The sequence below is a fragment of the Magallana gigas genome, chromosome 1, assembly GCF_963853765.1.
Source record: "Magallana gigas chromosome 1, xbMagGiga1.1, whole genome shotgun sequence".
NCBI lineage: Eukaryota > Metazoa > Mollusca > Bivalvia > Ostreida > Ostreidae > Magallana > Magallana gigas.
In genome coordinates, this window is record NC_088853.1 from 5,020,196 (window position 1) to 5,035,155 (window position 14,960).

Here is a 14,960-nt window from a genome sequence, read left to right on the forward strand (position 1 = left end):
ACTACAAATTCTAATTTATGAGTAATGTAGCCGTTTATATTTTCTGATTGAGATTACAAATTGACAGGTCTTTTGAGCGCTTATGATGACACGTATCGAAAAGGTAAATCAAGCGTCTATACGACACAGATATCAACATTTTCACCGACAACATGGCACAACAACAGCCCCAGCAAGCACGGCCCTGGAACCCAGACTTCAAACACTCTGACAGAGAGAGGTAAATATATGTAACAGCGGACCACAGGGCGATCTATTCACATCTTCTGGGGTATACTGGTTGGCGGTAATCGATGTTTGATAGGCACTTTTCGATCAGTTACGTGAACAGCTGTTTTGGGAAATTTGTCATAAACTGCGAATGTGTCCGTTAGATCGTGATGAAAGTGTGAATTATTGGAGATCACTCTCATTTACCTCTTTTTCATATCAGTTACATATGTTTAAATTTCGTTTAATTTGTCTCCCATTATGTAGCAGCAGAGATATAAATAATGTCTGGTAGCAGTGCCTCAGAAATAAACAAATTGGCTAACATTAACACATACAGAGTGACACAGGGCTTTATGTCTTATTTCAAGGTTTAAACTTAACTAAAATTTTCACTAGCCATGTGGGCTCCTAAAGTTTCAAATATAGGACCCCACAGGCAAACTTGTTAGCCCTTATACCAATTAATTGTAGCTTGAGAAATGTATAAGTTTCAGATGATGACAACTAAATCTAAAGTTTTTCACAATTATAATTCATTTACCTTTGTGGAAAAGCTATTAAGAGAGAAATAAAAAAATTCCACCTGAAGATTCTCTGGCCTAAAACATCAAACACATATTGTACATGTACTGTACTAGTACATATGATTTAGTCATATTTGAAAAAAAAAAAAAAAAACCAACAACTTACAATGCATTGGGGGATAGGATAAGGGGAGGGGTATAGATACAGGGTTCTCCTTTAGAGCCAGCACCCGGCGATTTCTCACCCCCTACTTGTGGCAAATACGCCGCCTACTATTACTGTAACTAGAACAAAGTTTTTAACGTTTAAAGTTTTCATTTATTAAGAATCCAGTACATAAATGATATTCCATAGAATGTTGACGGATTCCTTCTTTCATAGTGTTAAATAAAAGTACATCGATCTTGATCCTGTGCTGCATAACCAATAAACACATTGAAGAGATCCGAAAGCATAAGATAAATCAAGAGGAGTCTTTTCGCGGGTTTTTTGCTCTGTCTTGACTTATCATACATTTTCTTAATATTTTCTTGATTATACATCACTCAAAGTTAAACTTTTCAACACGATGTGTTAATTATGCGGCTCAAAGATTTAGTCTGACCAAAGGGATAAGTTATTTGATCATTTTTCAGTGTAGATCTCATCTAAAAACGTTGGAGAAATTGGAAAACTTGGAGTCTTCAGTTGGTAAAATGGGTAGGCAAACCCGGGCCGGGGCAAAATAAAAGCAGGGGCAGATCTAGCTTTTTCAATTTCGGACGATAATAATTAACCAATGTCATAAAAATTTCAGGATATGTTACAGACTGGTATTTTTGTATTTGCTGCAAATATTGCATATTTTGGAATTCATTAATGATTGTTGATTTTCAAGTTGGTAATAAAAATGGATAGGCAAACCTGGGTCGACATTTTACGGGTTTATGGGCTTTGGAAGACTGAAGCAAGATTTTATTGAACTTCCTAACTGTGTATGGTTGGAACATATCTTCACCTAAAAAGAAACAGAAACTTGCAAAGGAAAAGAAAGAACATATTCCCAAATTCTATTTGTCTTTTAAAAAAATACCGTTCATGCATGCATTCTTGATAAAATGAGATAGTAAAATGCAGTATTGAATGATCACTTAATTAAACTTGTTGGTTTTTTTACTCATCTGTATGCTACATTTTTATGTCTGGAATGCGGGAAATTGCTTCAAATGGCTTCTGAGTTTAATTCAGAATTTTCTAGAAGGCTCTCGACACTCACATCTAGTGCCTCCTACTTTATTCTCATTCCCCTGCTACTGCACTGGATTGTTTGATAAGTAAAACTACACTGGACAAAATTGCTAATGCACCATTTGAAATAAAATAATATTTACATCCTAGAATTTTGTAAAGATATATTTAATGTTTAAATAAGTCGCCTAAATTATAAGTAAGACATTTAAATGTCCAAACGGATAAATGGATGCAATGTTAACCGAAGCGTGACTCTTCTTTAAAAATGCTCAAATCGTGCTCACACTTCTTTTGGAAAGATAAATCTTTACTTTCTTTTTTGTGATCTTATTATTGATGCATGCATTACTAAAACCTTACAAAAAACCCGACGGGGTTTGGCGCGTTTGATCGCAGAAGAGCGTGGCAGGACAGTTAGTATGGTTTCTGCAGAATTTTTCTTTAGTGAGGATAGAAAAAATGTTAATAATTGTACGATTACCGGTGTTATTTGCTAAAACATGACACAGCATGCTTATCAAATAAAAAAAATGTCGTTCAAGGTAGCCAAAGTGTTTAAAAGGCACCACACATCAATTGCAAGGTTGTACCAGAAATTTGCGCAAACCGGAAGTGTGAGGGACCGAGCAAGAATTCCAAAGCGTCGCGTAAATACTAGGCGAAAAGACAGACAGATCCCATTTATCCGAGCAAATGGAGCCCACACCTGATATTGATTTGTGAATCACATAATGGGGGGTACCAATGTTTCATAAACAGTACTCAAAGCAACTGGTCAATAAGATTACAACAAATGATGTTTCATTTTCTGTATTATAATAAAATGTTAAAATAATATACTAATCAATCTTTGTTGCGTTCAGATCTAAAACAATCAAAGAAGTAGTAGGTGGTGCGTTAGCAATTTTGCCTAGTGTATATCTGATTGGTTTATTGGTTTTCCTTTATTAATGCAAATGGTCACATGCAAATGTGTACTAAGAGTATGTGTAAAAGAGAGAAGCATGATTCTGATTAGCTAATTATCTTAGTAATACCTTCTGCAATCCATTTATTTAAGGTGTAAAGTCATAGGTAGAACATTTTCTGTTTATAAGAGATGTGGTATAGTTATAATCATCATCTATAACAGTTACCTGTATGTCATATTCAACTTTTCCCTCACACAGGTGGATATGTATTTACCCGGCGTACATCAACAGTCGAAAAACTGTGACAGAAGGACGGAGACTTCCCAAAGACAGGGTAAGCTATTGTTTTGTGGAAAAAAATTGGTAAGTTATTGTATTGTGGAAAGATGATCTTTCTATTTCACCGACAACATGGCACAATAACAGCTACAGCAAGCTCGGCATTAAAACCCAGACTTCTATGTAATTGAAATTGTTTCAATATAATAACATTATATTACATTACGTAAGGAATAAATTTAATTTCTACATATGTTATACTGTACAATATAACATAATTTGGGGCAGTTTAGGCTTTATAAAACGCGAAGTGTAAACTGTTCCAAGTTCTGTTATACTCATATAACATAGGTAGAAATTAAATTTATTCCTTATAATTAAATTTTTTACTACTTAAATCAGATAATAAGGCCCATTAATTAGTTAAAATATGTTAATATGTACAAAATTTAAATGTAACATCAAGCGGACTAATATGTTTCGCATGCGTGTCGTATTGTGACGTAGGCAAGTTATGTTATACGATGTATATGAATTTGTTTAGACAATCAAATGAGGCGTTACAATTAGAATTAAATTAAAATTGTATATATATTCAATAGATCACAATTTATACTTTGCATATTAAGATTATAAGTCATTTAATGTAATCTAAAAGAAAATCAAGAAATTGTCTGAATGGACTCTTGTCTTGTCGGACCAATATGGCATTCATGTCTTGACTTCACCTACCAGAATCAGAGTAGTCATGAGCTATTATAAGTTTGTACAAAATTCACAATGATTATTTCATGTTTGTCACTTCCTCCTTGTGGAAAGATGTGATCCATGAATAATATGATGTTATGTAGACGTTATGTAGATGTAATGTAGATGTAATACGGTGTACTTATGTAGCCAGTAGCAATAGAGTCTTCTATGCCAAACTGAAATAAATCAGCTATTTTTCATTAAAACATGTCTTAAGTTTTTCAACACTTTTAACAATACAAATGAACTAATCTATAGTTGACTAGTCTTTCTTCTATCACCTCCTCTGGTAGCTGTGATTTTGTTCATTATGAAGTCTGTGTTCATAGATTACCATTGAGTCATCTTACATGTATTTGTCTGAATGTTTAAATTAAAATTTTATATTTACATTTTCCAGTGTATTCGCCTCTGATAACACTACGTATCGATTTTGTACTATATAACCCATAATACAAATGACGCCAAATCGAGGCGCCAGCGGGGTTCGTTTATCTATCATTAAAATATATAATGGTACGATGGCTTAAAATTATATAAATATAAGTAATAAGGAATCATTCTTTGAATATTATGAGATGATACTTTCGGTCGGGGTGTGATCAAATCTATCATAAAGTCCTTCGGGCTTTATTGGATTTGATCACGCCCCGACCGAAATTATCACCTCATAATACTCAAAGAATGATTCTTTATTCCTTATATATTTACATTTGCAAATCTGTTTCTTTATCTGAACCTATAGAATAGCAAAAACGTTCATTTTTGTATGAATTTTTTCATGAAGACACAATGATCATAGCACACTCTATTGCTTGAATTATTGTAAACATGAAATCTTGATAATTTTCACAATTCTAAACAATTTGCATTTTTAAATGTAAATATAAGTTATAAACAGCAATGTTAAAAGTTCATCGTGTTATGAACTTGGTTGGTACGTGATCAGATCTTCTGAGAAGCCCTTTGGGCGTCACAGGATTTGATCATGTGACCAACCAAGTATGTAATGCAAAGTCACAACTAACAATCATTATTCCACAGTAAATTCTTTTTGTAGAAGAAAATCATGTTCTGATAAAACTTGTTTTAATTATGCAATCTAATGAGTAATATCCTTTTTCAGTGTGTTGAGAATCCCACTTACAATGAGATTAAGGACGTCTTACTGGCCTCGGGATTCGGCATCGGGATTGAGGTAAGATTTATACAATCATTCATAATTGCTGGCCTCGGGAGTCAGCATCGGGATCAAAATAAGATTAATAGAATCATTCACTTTATTACGAGTGTGGGATTAATGGAATCATTGATTATTATGAGTGTAGGATATTAAAATTCCTCCAAGGAGACAAGATTCACGCTCTAGGGCGAGGCTTTGCGGAGTCCTAGACAGTGAATCTTGGCCCCAGATGGAATGTCACTATCACACACGAATATATAATGAGTGATTATTTTTTTCACATTATTTTACATGAAAAATTAATGACTGACAACTTTCTGTGATGATGTTCAAAATATTACTTTTGATGTATCCCTCCACGTGCATCAAATAGTGCAAGTCAAAATGAGAGTGTATGACAATATTTTCACTAAAAATATAATAAATTGTAAATAATTTAGCAAAACAATGACTTAATGGATAATCTCAGTCCATCATTTTGCATGTACCTACAACGTTTGTTTACATTTTAAAGCTGCGTAGTAATACACAGTGTAAGACAGAAAATTCTCACACTGGACAAACCGATCTCACACTGGTGATAATGCGATAAAGCATGCCCTTTTGTCTAGAACTGCTATTGAAATATAATTTAATGCACACAGTGCTGTTTGTAGGCTGTTTGTCTTAAAAAGTTAGATACATGTATATGCTTCCCAGCTTAGATATGACATGTATAATTGATAAATGCACGAGTCTGGCTTGTTTTGCTACAGAACAAGGTCTATCCCAGAGAACTGGATCACAGAGACCCAAAAGTCCGGGGACGGATCCGAGTACAACTCCGCGACGAGAACGGCGGCTTCCTCATGCCCGAGTACAAAACTAGTAAGGATATATATATAGCTACATGTATGTGTGATAGGCGGCTTCCTCATGCCCGAGTACAAAACTAGTAAGGAGATATATATAGAGCTATGTGTGATAGGGGGTTGTCCCAAATATACAAGTTCACTTAAGGGTTCTTCATTTATTCAGACATAGGGATTAAAGGACTGAACCCTGTAATATAATTAATATATGTCAGCTTAAAAATTATCAATGTTTACAGTAAGTTTCAGCATAAAAGAATACAATCATATTCAAATTCATGAAATAAATAACTGCTCAGAGTTCACTAATCAAGCTAATGGTAAAGAAGGATAACTCTGATTATAATGCATCATACTTTCAGGGTCAAGAAGAGTAACTGCCCTTGAACACAATTTACAAGAAATATATGCTCAATATCACTATCAATATTGAATTAAATAAAAACATAAACTTTCAATGTAGCTCCTTTGTAGATTACATTATTTCAAGATACATATAATAAACATAAAAATATAACTTTGCAACGATCACCTGTTTATGGAACAAGGTTTCACAATCCTGATTACTAGCTCTGATAACGGTAGTACTCTCTAACTACAAGTATTAAATATGGTAACAATAACAAAGCTTTCACATATATTTGAAATATAATTATAATATAGCTTAGATATCAAAAGTATGAACTACAGAGATACTTTATAAAATACATTATTTCATAAATGTTGGTCAAATAAATAAATATGATAAATTGTCTCTTGAAGAAAATAGAAGCCTAGCCTTGGTCTGTCACAAAGGCTACTCAGTTAAAGCGAGAAAAAATTATAAAAACATACTATTGGCTATATTGAACCACCTGATCCTATCCACATGTATGTAAGTGACCATACAGAGGAAATGACTTTAGGCTATAAAATATCAGAAGCCACTAGGATAAGTAATTTAATAACGATTACTTGATAGGTGCATAAAAGACAGGGAGTTATAGGGATAGAAGTCTGTTTCTAAATATATACATGTAAAATATAGATGAACTGTTATATAATGTTGATGGTGAAATATGAATAAAGCATGAATGTTTTTAACTTATTATGATCATAAAATTCTGTTACAGATAAAACAAACATTTGATTGCCCCAGCTATATGGCCGTGTTGAGATACATGTAATACTTTTTGTTTTGGCCTAGTAACTTCACACAGACAGTGACTGAAACATCACCACACTGTATTGTCAAAACTTGTATAGATTGTTGCTACCCAAATTTGTTTACAAAATACAGTCTTCCAATTGTAATTCCATTCGTAAAGATTTAGTTGGTGTATCTATACAATTTTATGTATAAAACCAATACTTCTTCCCCCCCCCCCCCCCCTCCGCACTTTCTGCATTCAGTTTCGATCCTCAACAACCTCTTGCATTTACTGAAAAAAAAGGTTTCCCAGTAAACCAAATTCAATTCTGTCAATTTCTTAAATAAAAGCTTTAAATAATAGCGAGCGAAGCGAGCTCTAAGAACCAGTGTCTGCGGGAAAAAAAAAGAGCTAAACCTACAGTTCATCGAACAAATTTTTTTGTGTACGTCCCATAATGCTCTCTTATGTTTTCACCCGTGATGCTATGCCTAAAATGGCCGACATTTTACTTGTAATTTACGGTGTCTTGAGGTTTGAAGACACGTTATGAGTACTGCACAAGCTTTGGTGAGACCCAAGAGATTTGTTACATGCCCCATTCTTTCGTATTAAGCCAAGATACGTAAACAAAGACAAAAAAGGTCATGGATGACGTCACAGTGCTCTCGCGCTATATTTCCCGCGATAAACTAGAGGTGGATCAACCATCTGTAATGCGTGTACTAGCAATTTAGGTATAGACTGCGATACATGCCTCATATGATGTTTTAATATTTTTATTTTTTTTTGGGGGGGGGGGGGGTAAAATTGCTTGATAGAGAAATTAAATATATACTGGCAGGAGTCATACTTTACCTAGCTGCAATCGCCACAGCGGTAGCACCGTAAAACATCTTATCAGATCCTGTATTTTACAGTACTGGTATATCACTTTTCCGTAGATTTTTTGAATTTAACTGTTATTATTTTTATCAGGGAGAGCAGTGCTTGAGGTTATATGCGACAAGATTCCAAAACTGAAGACGCGGATCCAGGCGGCGTCCTCTCAGCCCGCCCAGACACAGCAACAGACCTCTAGCAAGTCCAAGAAAGGACGCAAAGGGAAGTAACTAGGAAGAAACGGAGAGGGGCTCCATAGGGGTAGTGTCTTGTAATGAACCAAGGACTGTGTGGGAATTGTTGGAATGGTTGAAATTCCAAATCTAACTGGATAAAGAGTTTTCTTGGAAAAGGAAGGACAGAATTATTGTGTTTGAAAATCAATGAACTAGAGAAAAATGTTATGGAGATCTTCATGGAAATGTAGAGAAATGTGACTTTATATATGAATCAGTTTGTGTGTATGATGCATGAAAGAGCTGTTTGTGCGACCTACACAAAATTTGTTATGCAAACTTGGGTTTATGTTGATTATTTTTATGTTGCATTATGAAATCTATTAGTCAGATATCTAGGTCTGTTTTCACACCATTTACAGGTTACAAATGCATGAAACTGTTTTTCTTATGCTTAATGGAAGTCACAGCAAATGTTGCACAATTTACATTGAGGTAAGGTACAGCAAACTTTTTTCCAAAGTAAAGGTGGTGAACTTCTTCTAATTGTGATGACCAAGAAGTGTCACATACAAAAATACACATATTAAGATAAGCAGTATACTGTAAGATGTTGTATTATCGATAATCCATGCCTTATAATGTATTTGAGTTAAATTATCTCATCCATCAGAACTAATAATCAATATGTACCCTAGTAATTTATTTTCAAATTGTTGTTGGATTGATCAGTTGATTCTGTGAATAAGGCCTAAAAAAAAAAGTGTGTGTTTAGGGTAACACTGATGAAAAAATTAGGTTACGTAGGTAGGGATGTTTTTTTATTTTATCATATTTTTTTTGTATGAATCCTAAGAATGTTTGTTTGTTTCATATTTAAAAACGTATTTTTTATTGGAAATAAGATAAAATTCACAATCGGATAAAATCAGACATCTAAAAATGGTAGGATCGGGCCATTTTTGTAGGTTAGGTCGGGTTACCCGAAACACACAACTTTTTTTTTAGGCCTAAGTATTTGACAGAGTGAACATTAGAAGCACAAATTTAAGTAGTTAAATCATTACATTCACAGTTATATATGTTGAGTTTGTTGTAAGTAAAAAAAATTCACTACATCCTCTCTATATAAACAACCTGACTATCAGTGTCATGCATTTTATTCTGTACTTGCATCTGATGTGTGTTTTGTTCAGATATACATATACATAAAAAATCAGTAACATTTCAAAAGTATCCTTGTTTTTACATTGCATTATGTATTATGATACCACTAGAACTCTCACTGAAAGAAGGTGAAATATGAATGAAAACATCAGTAATGGTTGAATTGATTGGTAAAGTTAAGGGTTTGCAGTGTCACATACCACCAGTTACATGTATCATTATATTCTACTTCAATGGCGTCCTCTAAGTAACGTCAAAGGTATCAACGAGTGTAGTTTGTTTTTAATGTACCTGTAACAGAGACACTTTTTGCCTCTGCTTGGGTTCGAATCCAGGTCCGCTAGCGTGCAAGTCCATCACTCTACCGATCGAGCTAAAGGGTTACTCACTAGCCAGAGCTGGCAGGGATGTCATATACCCGACTCTACCATTTTGTCCCCCTCCAAGAAAAGAGTCGTCTTCGATTCTTCGGGAGTGCCAACACCTATGGGGCAAAGTTATAGAGACAATCTCTTTCACTTTCCAGAGAATACCCAGGTCCCAACATGGGCGCCAAATGTAACAGAGACACTTTTTCCCTCTGCTGGGGTATGAATCCGAGTCCTTTGGAATGCAAGTCCAGCACTTCAGCAATTTAGTTAAGGGTTAACCCATTAGCCCGAGCTACATGTAGAAGGAATGCTATATACCTGAGTCTACAACATACTTAATTTTTTTCTGTCAAACAAAAAACCAAGATGGAATAGATATACATGTAGCAATCTAGATTTAGCCAAATATATTTACATTTTCCAGTTCATTTGTGATAACACTACAAATCGATTTTGTAATGGATATTGTTCAATACATTTCATCAATAACTATCCTTATATTATAAATTACAATTGCTGGAAATCAAATAAGTATTAATTAAGGAAATTATTCTTTGAATTTATGAGTTAATCAAAATATTCAGAAGTACATGTACGTAACAATCAAATACGGTCGATCGGGCGTAATCAAATTAATCTCTTTTTTTTTTTTATCACTCCTTACCTATTTGATCACCTCATAATACTAAAAAAATGACTCGTTATTCCTTAAATGAAATCAGAAAAAATTCATAGGCTGCAGTATTACATTTTGGGAAAGTTGCACTATGTGTATCAATTATGTCCCGAATTGTCCACACCCTAAACTTCCTGTATCAGGCCGCACACATCAGATTGGAGTACAACAGACCCAAGGAGCTCCAGGTTCTTCATACCAAGTTTTTTACATGTTGGAACTGTGAATCCGTTGTCCACTGTAGATAAAAAGACAAAGAAACAAAGCTGAGGACAGTTTTCGTAATCTTTCAGGTAAACCTGAACTCTTTTTTTCCTATTTTGAACACCAATGATGGCGACTTCGCAAGCTGAGGCAAGTACATGTACAGTCAATGATGTTACAGTGTGTCCTATTTGCCTTGAAAAGTTTAAAACACCGAGGTATCTCCCATGTAAACATTCGTTTTGCCACGATTGTTTACATTCTTATATTGTCAGTCAATCCAAATCTACGGAACCTCGTTTGGGATTTTATTGTCCAATTTGTCGTGTGTATATCCCAAGTCTTGGGGATTCTGGAAAATCAGAGGAATGGGCGGACCGTTTCCCGATGAATGTCATTTTACAGAAAATGGTTGATCAACCAAATGAAAAACGTTGTGAAGCTTGTTTGAGAGACGGAGATGAAGAAGAGGCTGCAGATGTCTGTGTATCGTGTAACGAATACCTGTGTAAGTTATGCACGAAGTGTCACAGGAAAAATTTGGGAACTCGAGACCATGACATATTTACAGTTGACGAAATGAAATCCATGCAAGTAGTTCCCAAGGTAAACATAGAAAATTGTTGCTTTAAACACCAACAAGATAAAGTGCATTTGTACTGTCATGACCATGAGCAGGCATGCTGTGCACTGTGTGGGGGAACAGAGCATAGGAAATGTGATAGGGTCGACACTATAGAGGATGCTGTAACGTTCTTAAGAGAGAATGGACAGATGGACTCATTGCTTAATGAGTTGAATGCATTTCAAATGAAATATTTGAATGCCAAAACCGAAGAAGAGAAAAATTTGTCTGAGATTGAAAATACGGTAGATGAAAATGTTGCTAATGTAGAAAAAGAGTACTTGGAGTTGGTACAACACTTAGAGAAGTTGAAAAGCAAGCATATCGAAGAACTCTTCATTTCATTAAAAGAAGGCAGAGAGAAGCTGCAAAGAAAAATAGAAAGACTGGATGACGGAATTCTCTGTTTAAATCACAGTAAGACAGAAATTGAAGATACCCAGAAAAAAACAGAGAATGACGCAGAAGTATTAGCAAAGATTGTTTCAGCAAAAAGGAAACTACTTGAGTTGAAGAGTCTTAATTTCTCACAAATACATGTAACAATATCTGTTATGAAAACACCTAAATGGAGAGAATTCACAGAGTTAACAACAATCGCAGACGTAAAACTTTCCGAATCTTGTAGTTTCTTAAATTTTGACATTAGAACTGCTGAACTGAAAAAGTTTAAAGAGTTTTCCGTCGAAGCTGGTAGTGTTTATTTCGGTTTATTCTTATCTGGAGGGAGATTTTTGATCCCAAGCTACAGCGCGATTAGTGCATTTATGGTGTATGATAAAAATTGGAAATGTATTGAAAAAATTGTTGGTCTGCATTACGCATTCAGCGCTTATCAATGTGAAATTGAAATCTTTTTAACAAAATCTGAAACAAAGACTATTGACGTGTTTTCATCGACTGATTTCCATAAACTTAGAAGCATTACTCTGAATGATAAAGTCTTTGGGATAACAGGCTTGAACGGGTACTTATATGTTGCATGTCAAAAACATGTCTTAAAACTCGACAAAAATGGACAAATATTTAAAAAATATGACGTAGATGGATCCCACACTGTACACATAACCTCCACACAAAGCGGACTGATTGTGTTTGGAGATTATGTGTCTGAAACAATAACAGCAATGACCGAAGATGGACGCGTTGTTTGGAAATACCAAAGTCCCAATTTGAAACGACCACACGACTTGGATACAGATTCCTGTGAAAATATCTATGTTGCCGGCAGCACGAGCAACAATGTTCACGTCTTGTCAAACAAAGGAGAGCCTGTCAGAGTGATAGAGGGTATTCCGAGTCCATACTTTTTCAAGATCAATGAGGAGGAGAGAGTGGCATGTGTGTGCAGTAAAAATAATACAATTTTTGTATATCGTTTTTAGAACCTTTGACATATACGCTATATGCCACTATTTAAAGAAACTTTAATACTTTAATTTTGCAACGAGAGACTGATTTTATTGTGTATCATTAATGGTAATTTTTAATAATTGTACGATTTATTTTTTGTTCAAAAAATAAAAAAATAAAGAACAGAAAATTGTTGTAATAAATAATTCATGTAATCAATGTTCACTGTTTTAAATCAAGAACAAAGAATATATTAAGAGTAATCTATTCAAGTCGTAATCTTGACTATTGAGTGTTTTTTTTTAAATATTTTATTTAATCATAGATTTTAACGTGATACGAGTTTATTCCTGCATCATATGTAGACGTCTATGGCTGTAACTTAGTTTCAATTGAATACACTGCATGTATCTAAGTTTATTAATTGCAGGGCTGTAATTCAATAAACTAAAGTTGTTCATCCGGCATTCAATCTTTCATTAAGAATTAATATTTGCAAAATACTTCTTAAAATTATTCAAAACGTATGCAGTCAGTTCATCTACATATTGGTAACATTAATTAACCGATGCAGGGTTCGGTTGTTCGTAAATTTACCTATATATGTAAAAGAAGGACTTTATGATCTGATATATAGACTATTTTTGTGAATGGCTTCGGCCGATTACAGTTGTGTCCATATGAGGCATCCGGCAAATTTAACTATTTGCGCACGTATTGCGCATTGCACTATTTTATTTACTATGCAATGACAACCTTATTTAAATCTTTAATTAGACGTAAATTACTAAAACGGTAATCTTATCAATTTACCCTGAAAATAAAACATTTATAAAGTTACATACATAATGATTTAAATCACGTTTTTTCCCATATGCGTAGGAATATTAGTCGGAAGTATAATTTGCCTACTAAAAGTAAAGCTCATTCATGCCTTCCCGTTTCGGAAATCAATAAAACGGTACTTATATATAGTTCACTGCATGTTGCGTATATAATATAAACAGAGCTGACCAGTGATATTTCATGCCGATCATTCCTTTAAAAGGAACACTCGTTTGATTATCTTTTGATTATATATAAAAGACGTGGGCAATTACAAGAATCAAGCAAAATTGTTACTTTTTCCTTATAAATTGCATGTGGTAACAACTTTGTTTGTTGTACATTGTTGTGTACAATATATTACGTCATTCAGTATTTTCTTTACAAATAAAGGTTCTTAAAAATTTTAAATCTGTTCATCTTTTTGATAAAAAAAAATTCTGTTGCTTCAATCCTAAAATCATTATACCTTTTTTTCAAGGAGTTTACCACTTCTTAAATGTCGTTATGCACATATATGCCCAAACCAATGCTCAAACCTTATGAGATATATATTATCTGATTCGATGGTTAGTCGTTTTCCGTCTCTTTTAAATTGCAAATTTTTTATCTTCAAAACATTAACGGATTTAGATTGATTGTGATAGAAAAATTACAAACCTTACATAGTTTCATGTTTTCAAAATAATCATAAGTTCTGAGTTTTCAAGCAAAGGGTCATTTTGTACCTTTTAATGATTAAAAACATTACTTAAAAATTATTTCGATAAATCCTGTTATAAGAAAGTTATAAGAAAATGTACCCTGGGAAAAAAGAAAGAAGAAAAGGAGAACCCCCATAAGGAAATCAATGTCTTTAACCTTAATTGTAGAAAAACTACTGATTCTTGATTTTAAAAAAACCCCAAATAGAATTGATTATTAATTAATTAATTATTAAAAGATATAAAAGACGCGAACTTTTTACTGAACTTGAGTAATTGGTGATTAAAACAATTAACAAAAAATTAGAATTTCAGAATACACTCGCACACTTTTAAACAAGATAGGCAATGTGAGGTTTGAAGTTTCTTTTTATTTCTCCAATAAAAAAATGTTTTAATCAGCTTAAAAGGGAAGAAATGAATATTAAAACCCTGTGTGCTGTATTTCCTTTCAGAATATCTATTTCTGGTTCTGCTTCGTTAAATACTATAAGACATGAGCCCGTTCCGTTCAAACTTTATAATGTTTAATTCAAGAAGCAAGACGCTTTAAGGTCAAGATCTAGTAAATGTTTCCAGACTCTTTTTTTGGTGCTAGAACCATTATGACGTCATAATTGATTTAATTAATCTTTTCCCGTATTTTACGGCTTTAAAGGAATTATGTAGAAAATAAAACAATATTTTGACATTCTATTTTTAATCACGGAAAAAGTAATTCCGGTACCTATATTCAGTTTGACATCATTTTATAGAGGAGGCCAAGATCTTGTTTAAAGCCGTTTTTGGAGAGACTGTAGGCATTCTAGATATATATCATTAGTAAAAAATGGACAAAACTCCGAGATTTGTTACTTTTATCCTTCATATTTCATAGAAAATGGTTTGTAAAACATGATTTTTCA

General features: G+C 33.7%; 2 protein-coding genes across 4 annotated transcripts; both read left to right on the forward strand.

Annotated features, from left to right (window-relative positions):
* The first annotated feature begins 63 nt into the window (after nt 1-63).
* LOC105330866 (signal recognition particle 19 kDa protein) lies at nt 64-9,353 on the forward strand. Of its 3 annotated transcripts, XR_010712823.1 has the most exons (6): nt 65-220; nt 3,138-3,213; nt 5,035-5,106; nt 5,847-5,958; nt 8,051-8,879; nt 9,146-9,353. XR_010712823.1 is itself a non-coding variant. In XM_066081340.1 (5 exons), coding segments are annotated over exons 1-5 (396 nt in total). In that variant the 5' UTR covers nt 64-152; the 3' UTR covers nt 8,052-8,191. The 3 variants fall into 3 exon arrangements, 2 of the variants coding, with proteins under 2 accessions (XP_065937412.1, XP_011431102.2); XM_066081340.1 differs by lacking the exon at nt 9,146-9,353 and having other exon boundaries at nt 64-220; nt 5,847-6,025; nt 8,051-8,191; XM_011432800.4 differs by having other exon boundaries at nt 8,051-9,353.
* Nucleotides 9,354-10,448: 1,095 nt separating this feature from the next.
* On the forward strand, nt 10,449-12,697 carry LOC105330865 (probable E3 ubiquitin-protein ligase MID2). The gene has a single exon (XM_011432799.4). The coding sequence runs from the start codon at nt 10,675-10,677 to the stop codon at nt 12,556-12,558; it is 1,884 nt and encodes a 627-aa protein (XP_011431101.3). The 5' UTR covers nt 10,449-10,674; the 3' UTR covers nt 12,559-12,697.
* The last annotated feature ends 2,263 nt before the right edge of the window (nt 12,698-14,960 follow it).

Bases quoted from the DNA above. Each gene is read 5' to 3' on its own strand.
- LOC105330866 (XM_011432800.4), top strand. From the start codon at position 153: ATGGCACAACAACAGCCCCAGCAAGCACGGCCCTGGAACCCAGACTTC. The intron at 221-3,137 runs GTAAATATATGT...TCCCTCACACAG, and splicing joins AAACACTCTGACAGAGAGAG to GTGGATATGTATTTACCCGG. The intron at 5,107-5,846 runs GTAAGATTTATA...GTTTTGCTACAG, and splicing joins GATTCGGCATCGGGATTGAG to AACAAGGTCTATCCCAGAGA.
- LOC105330865 (XM_011432799.4), top strand. From the start codon at position 10,675: ATGATGGCGACTTCGCAAGCTGAGGCAAGTACATGTACAGTCAATGAT.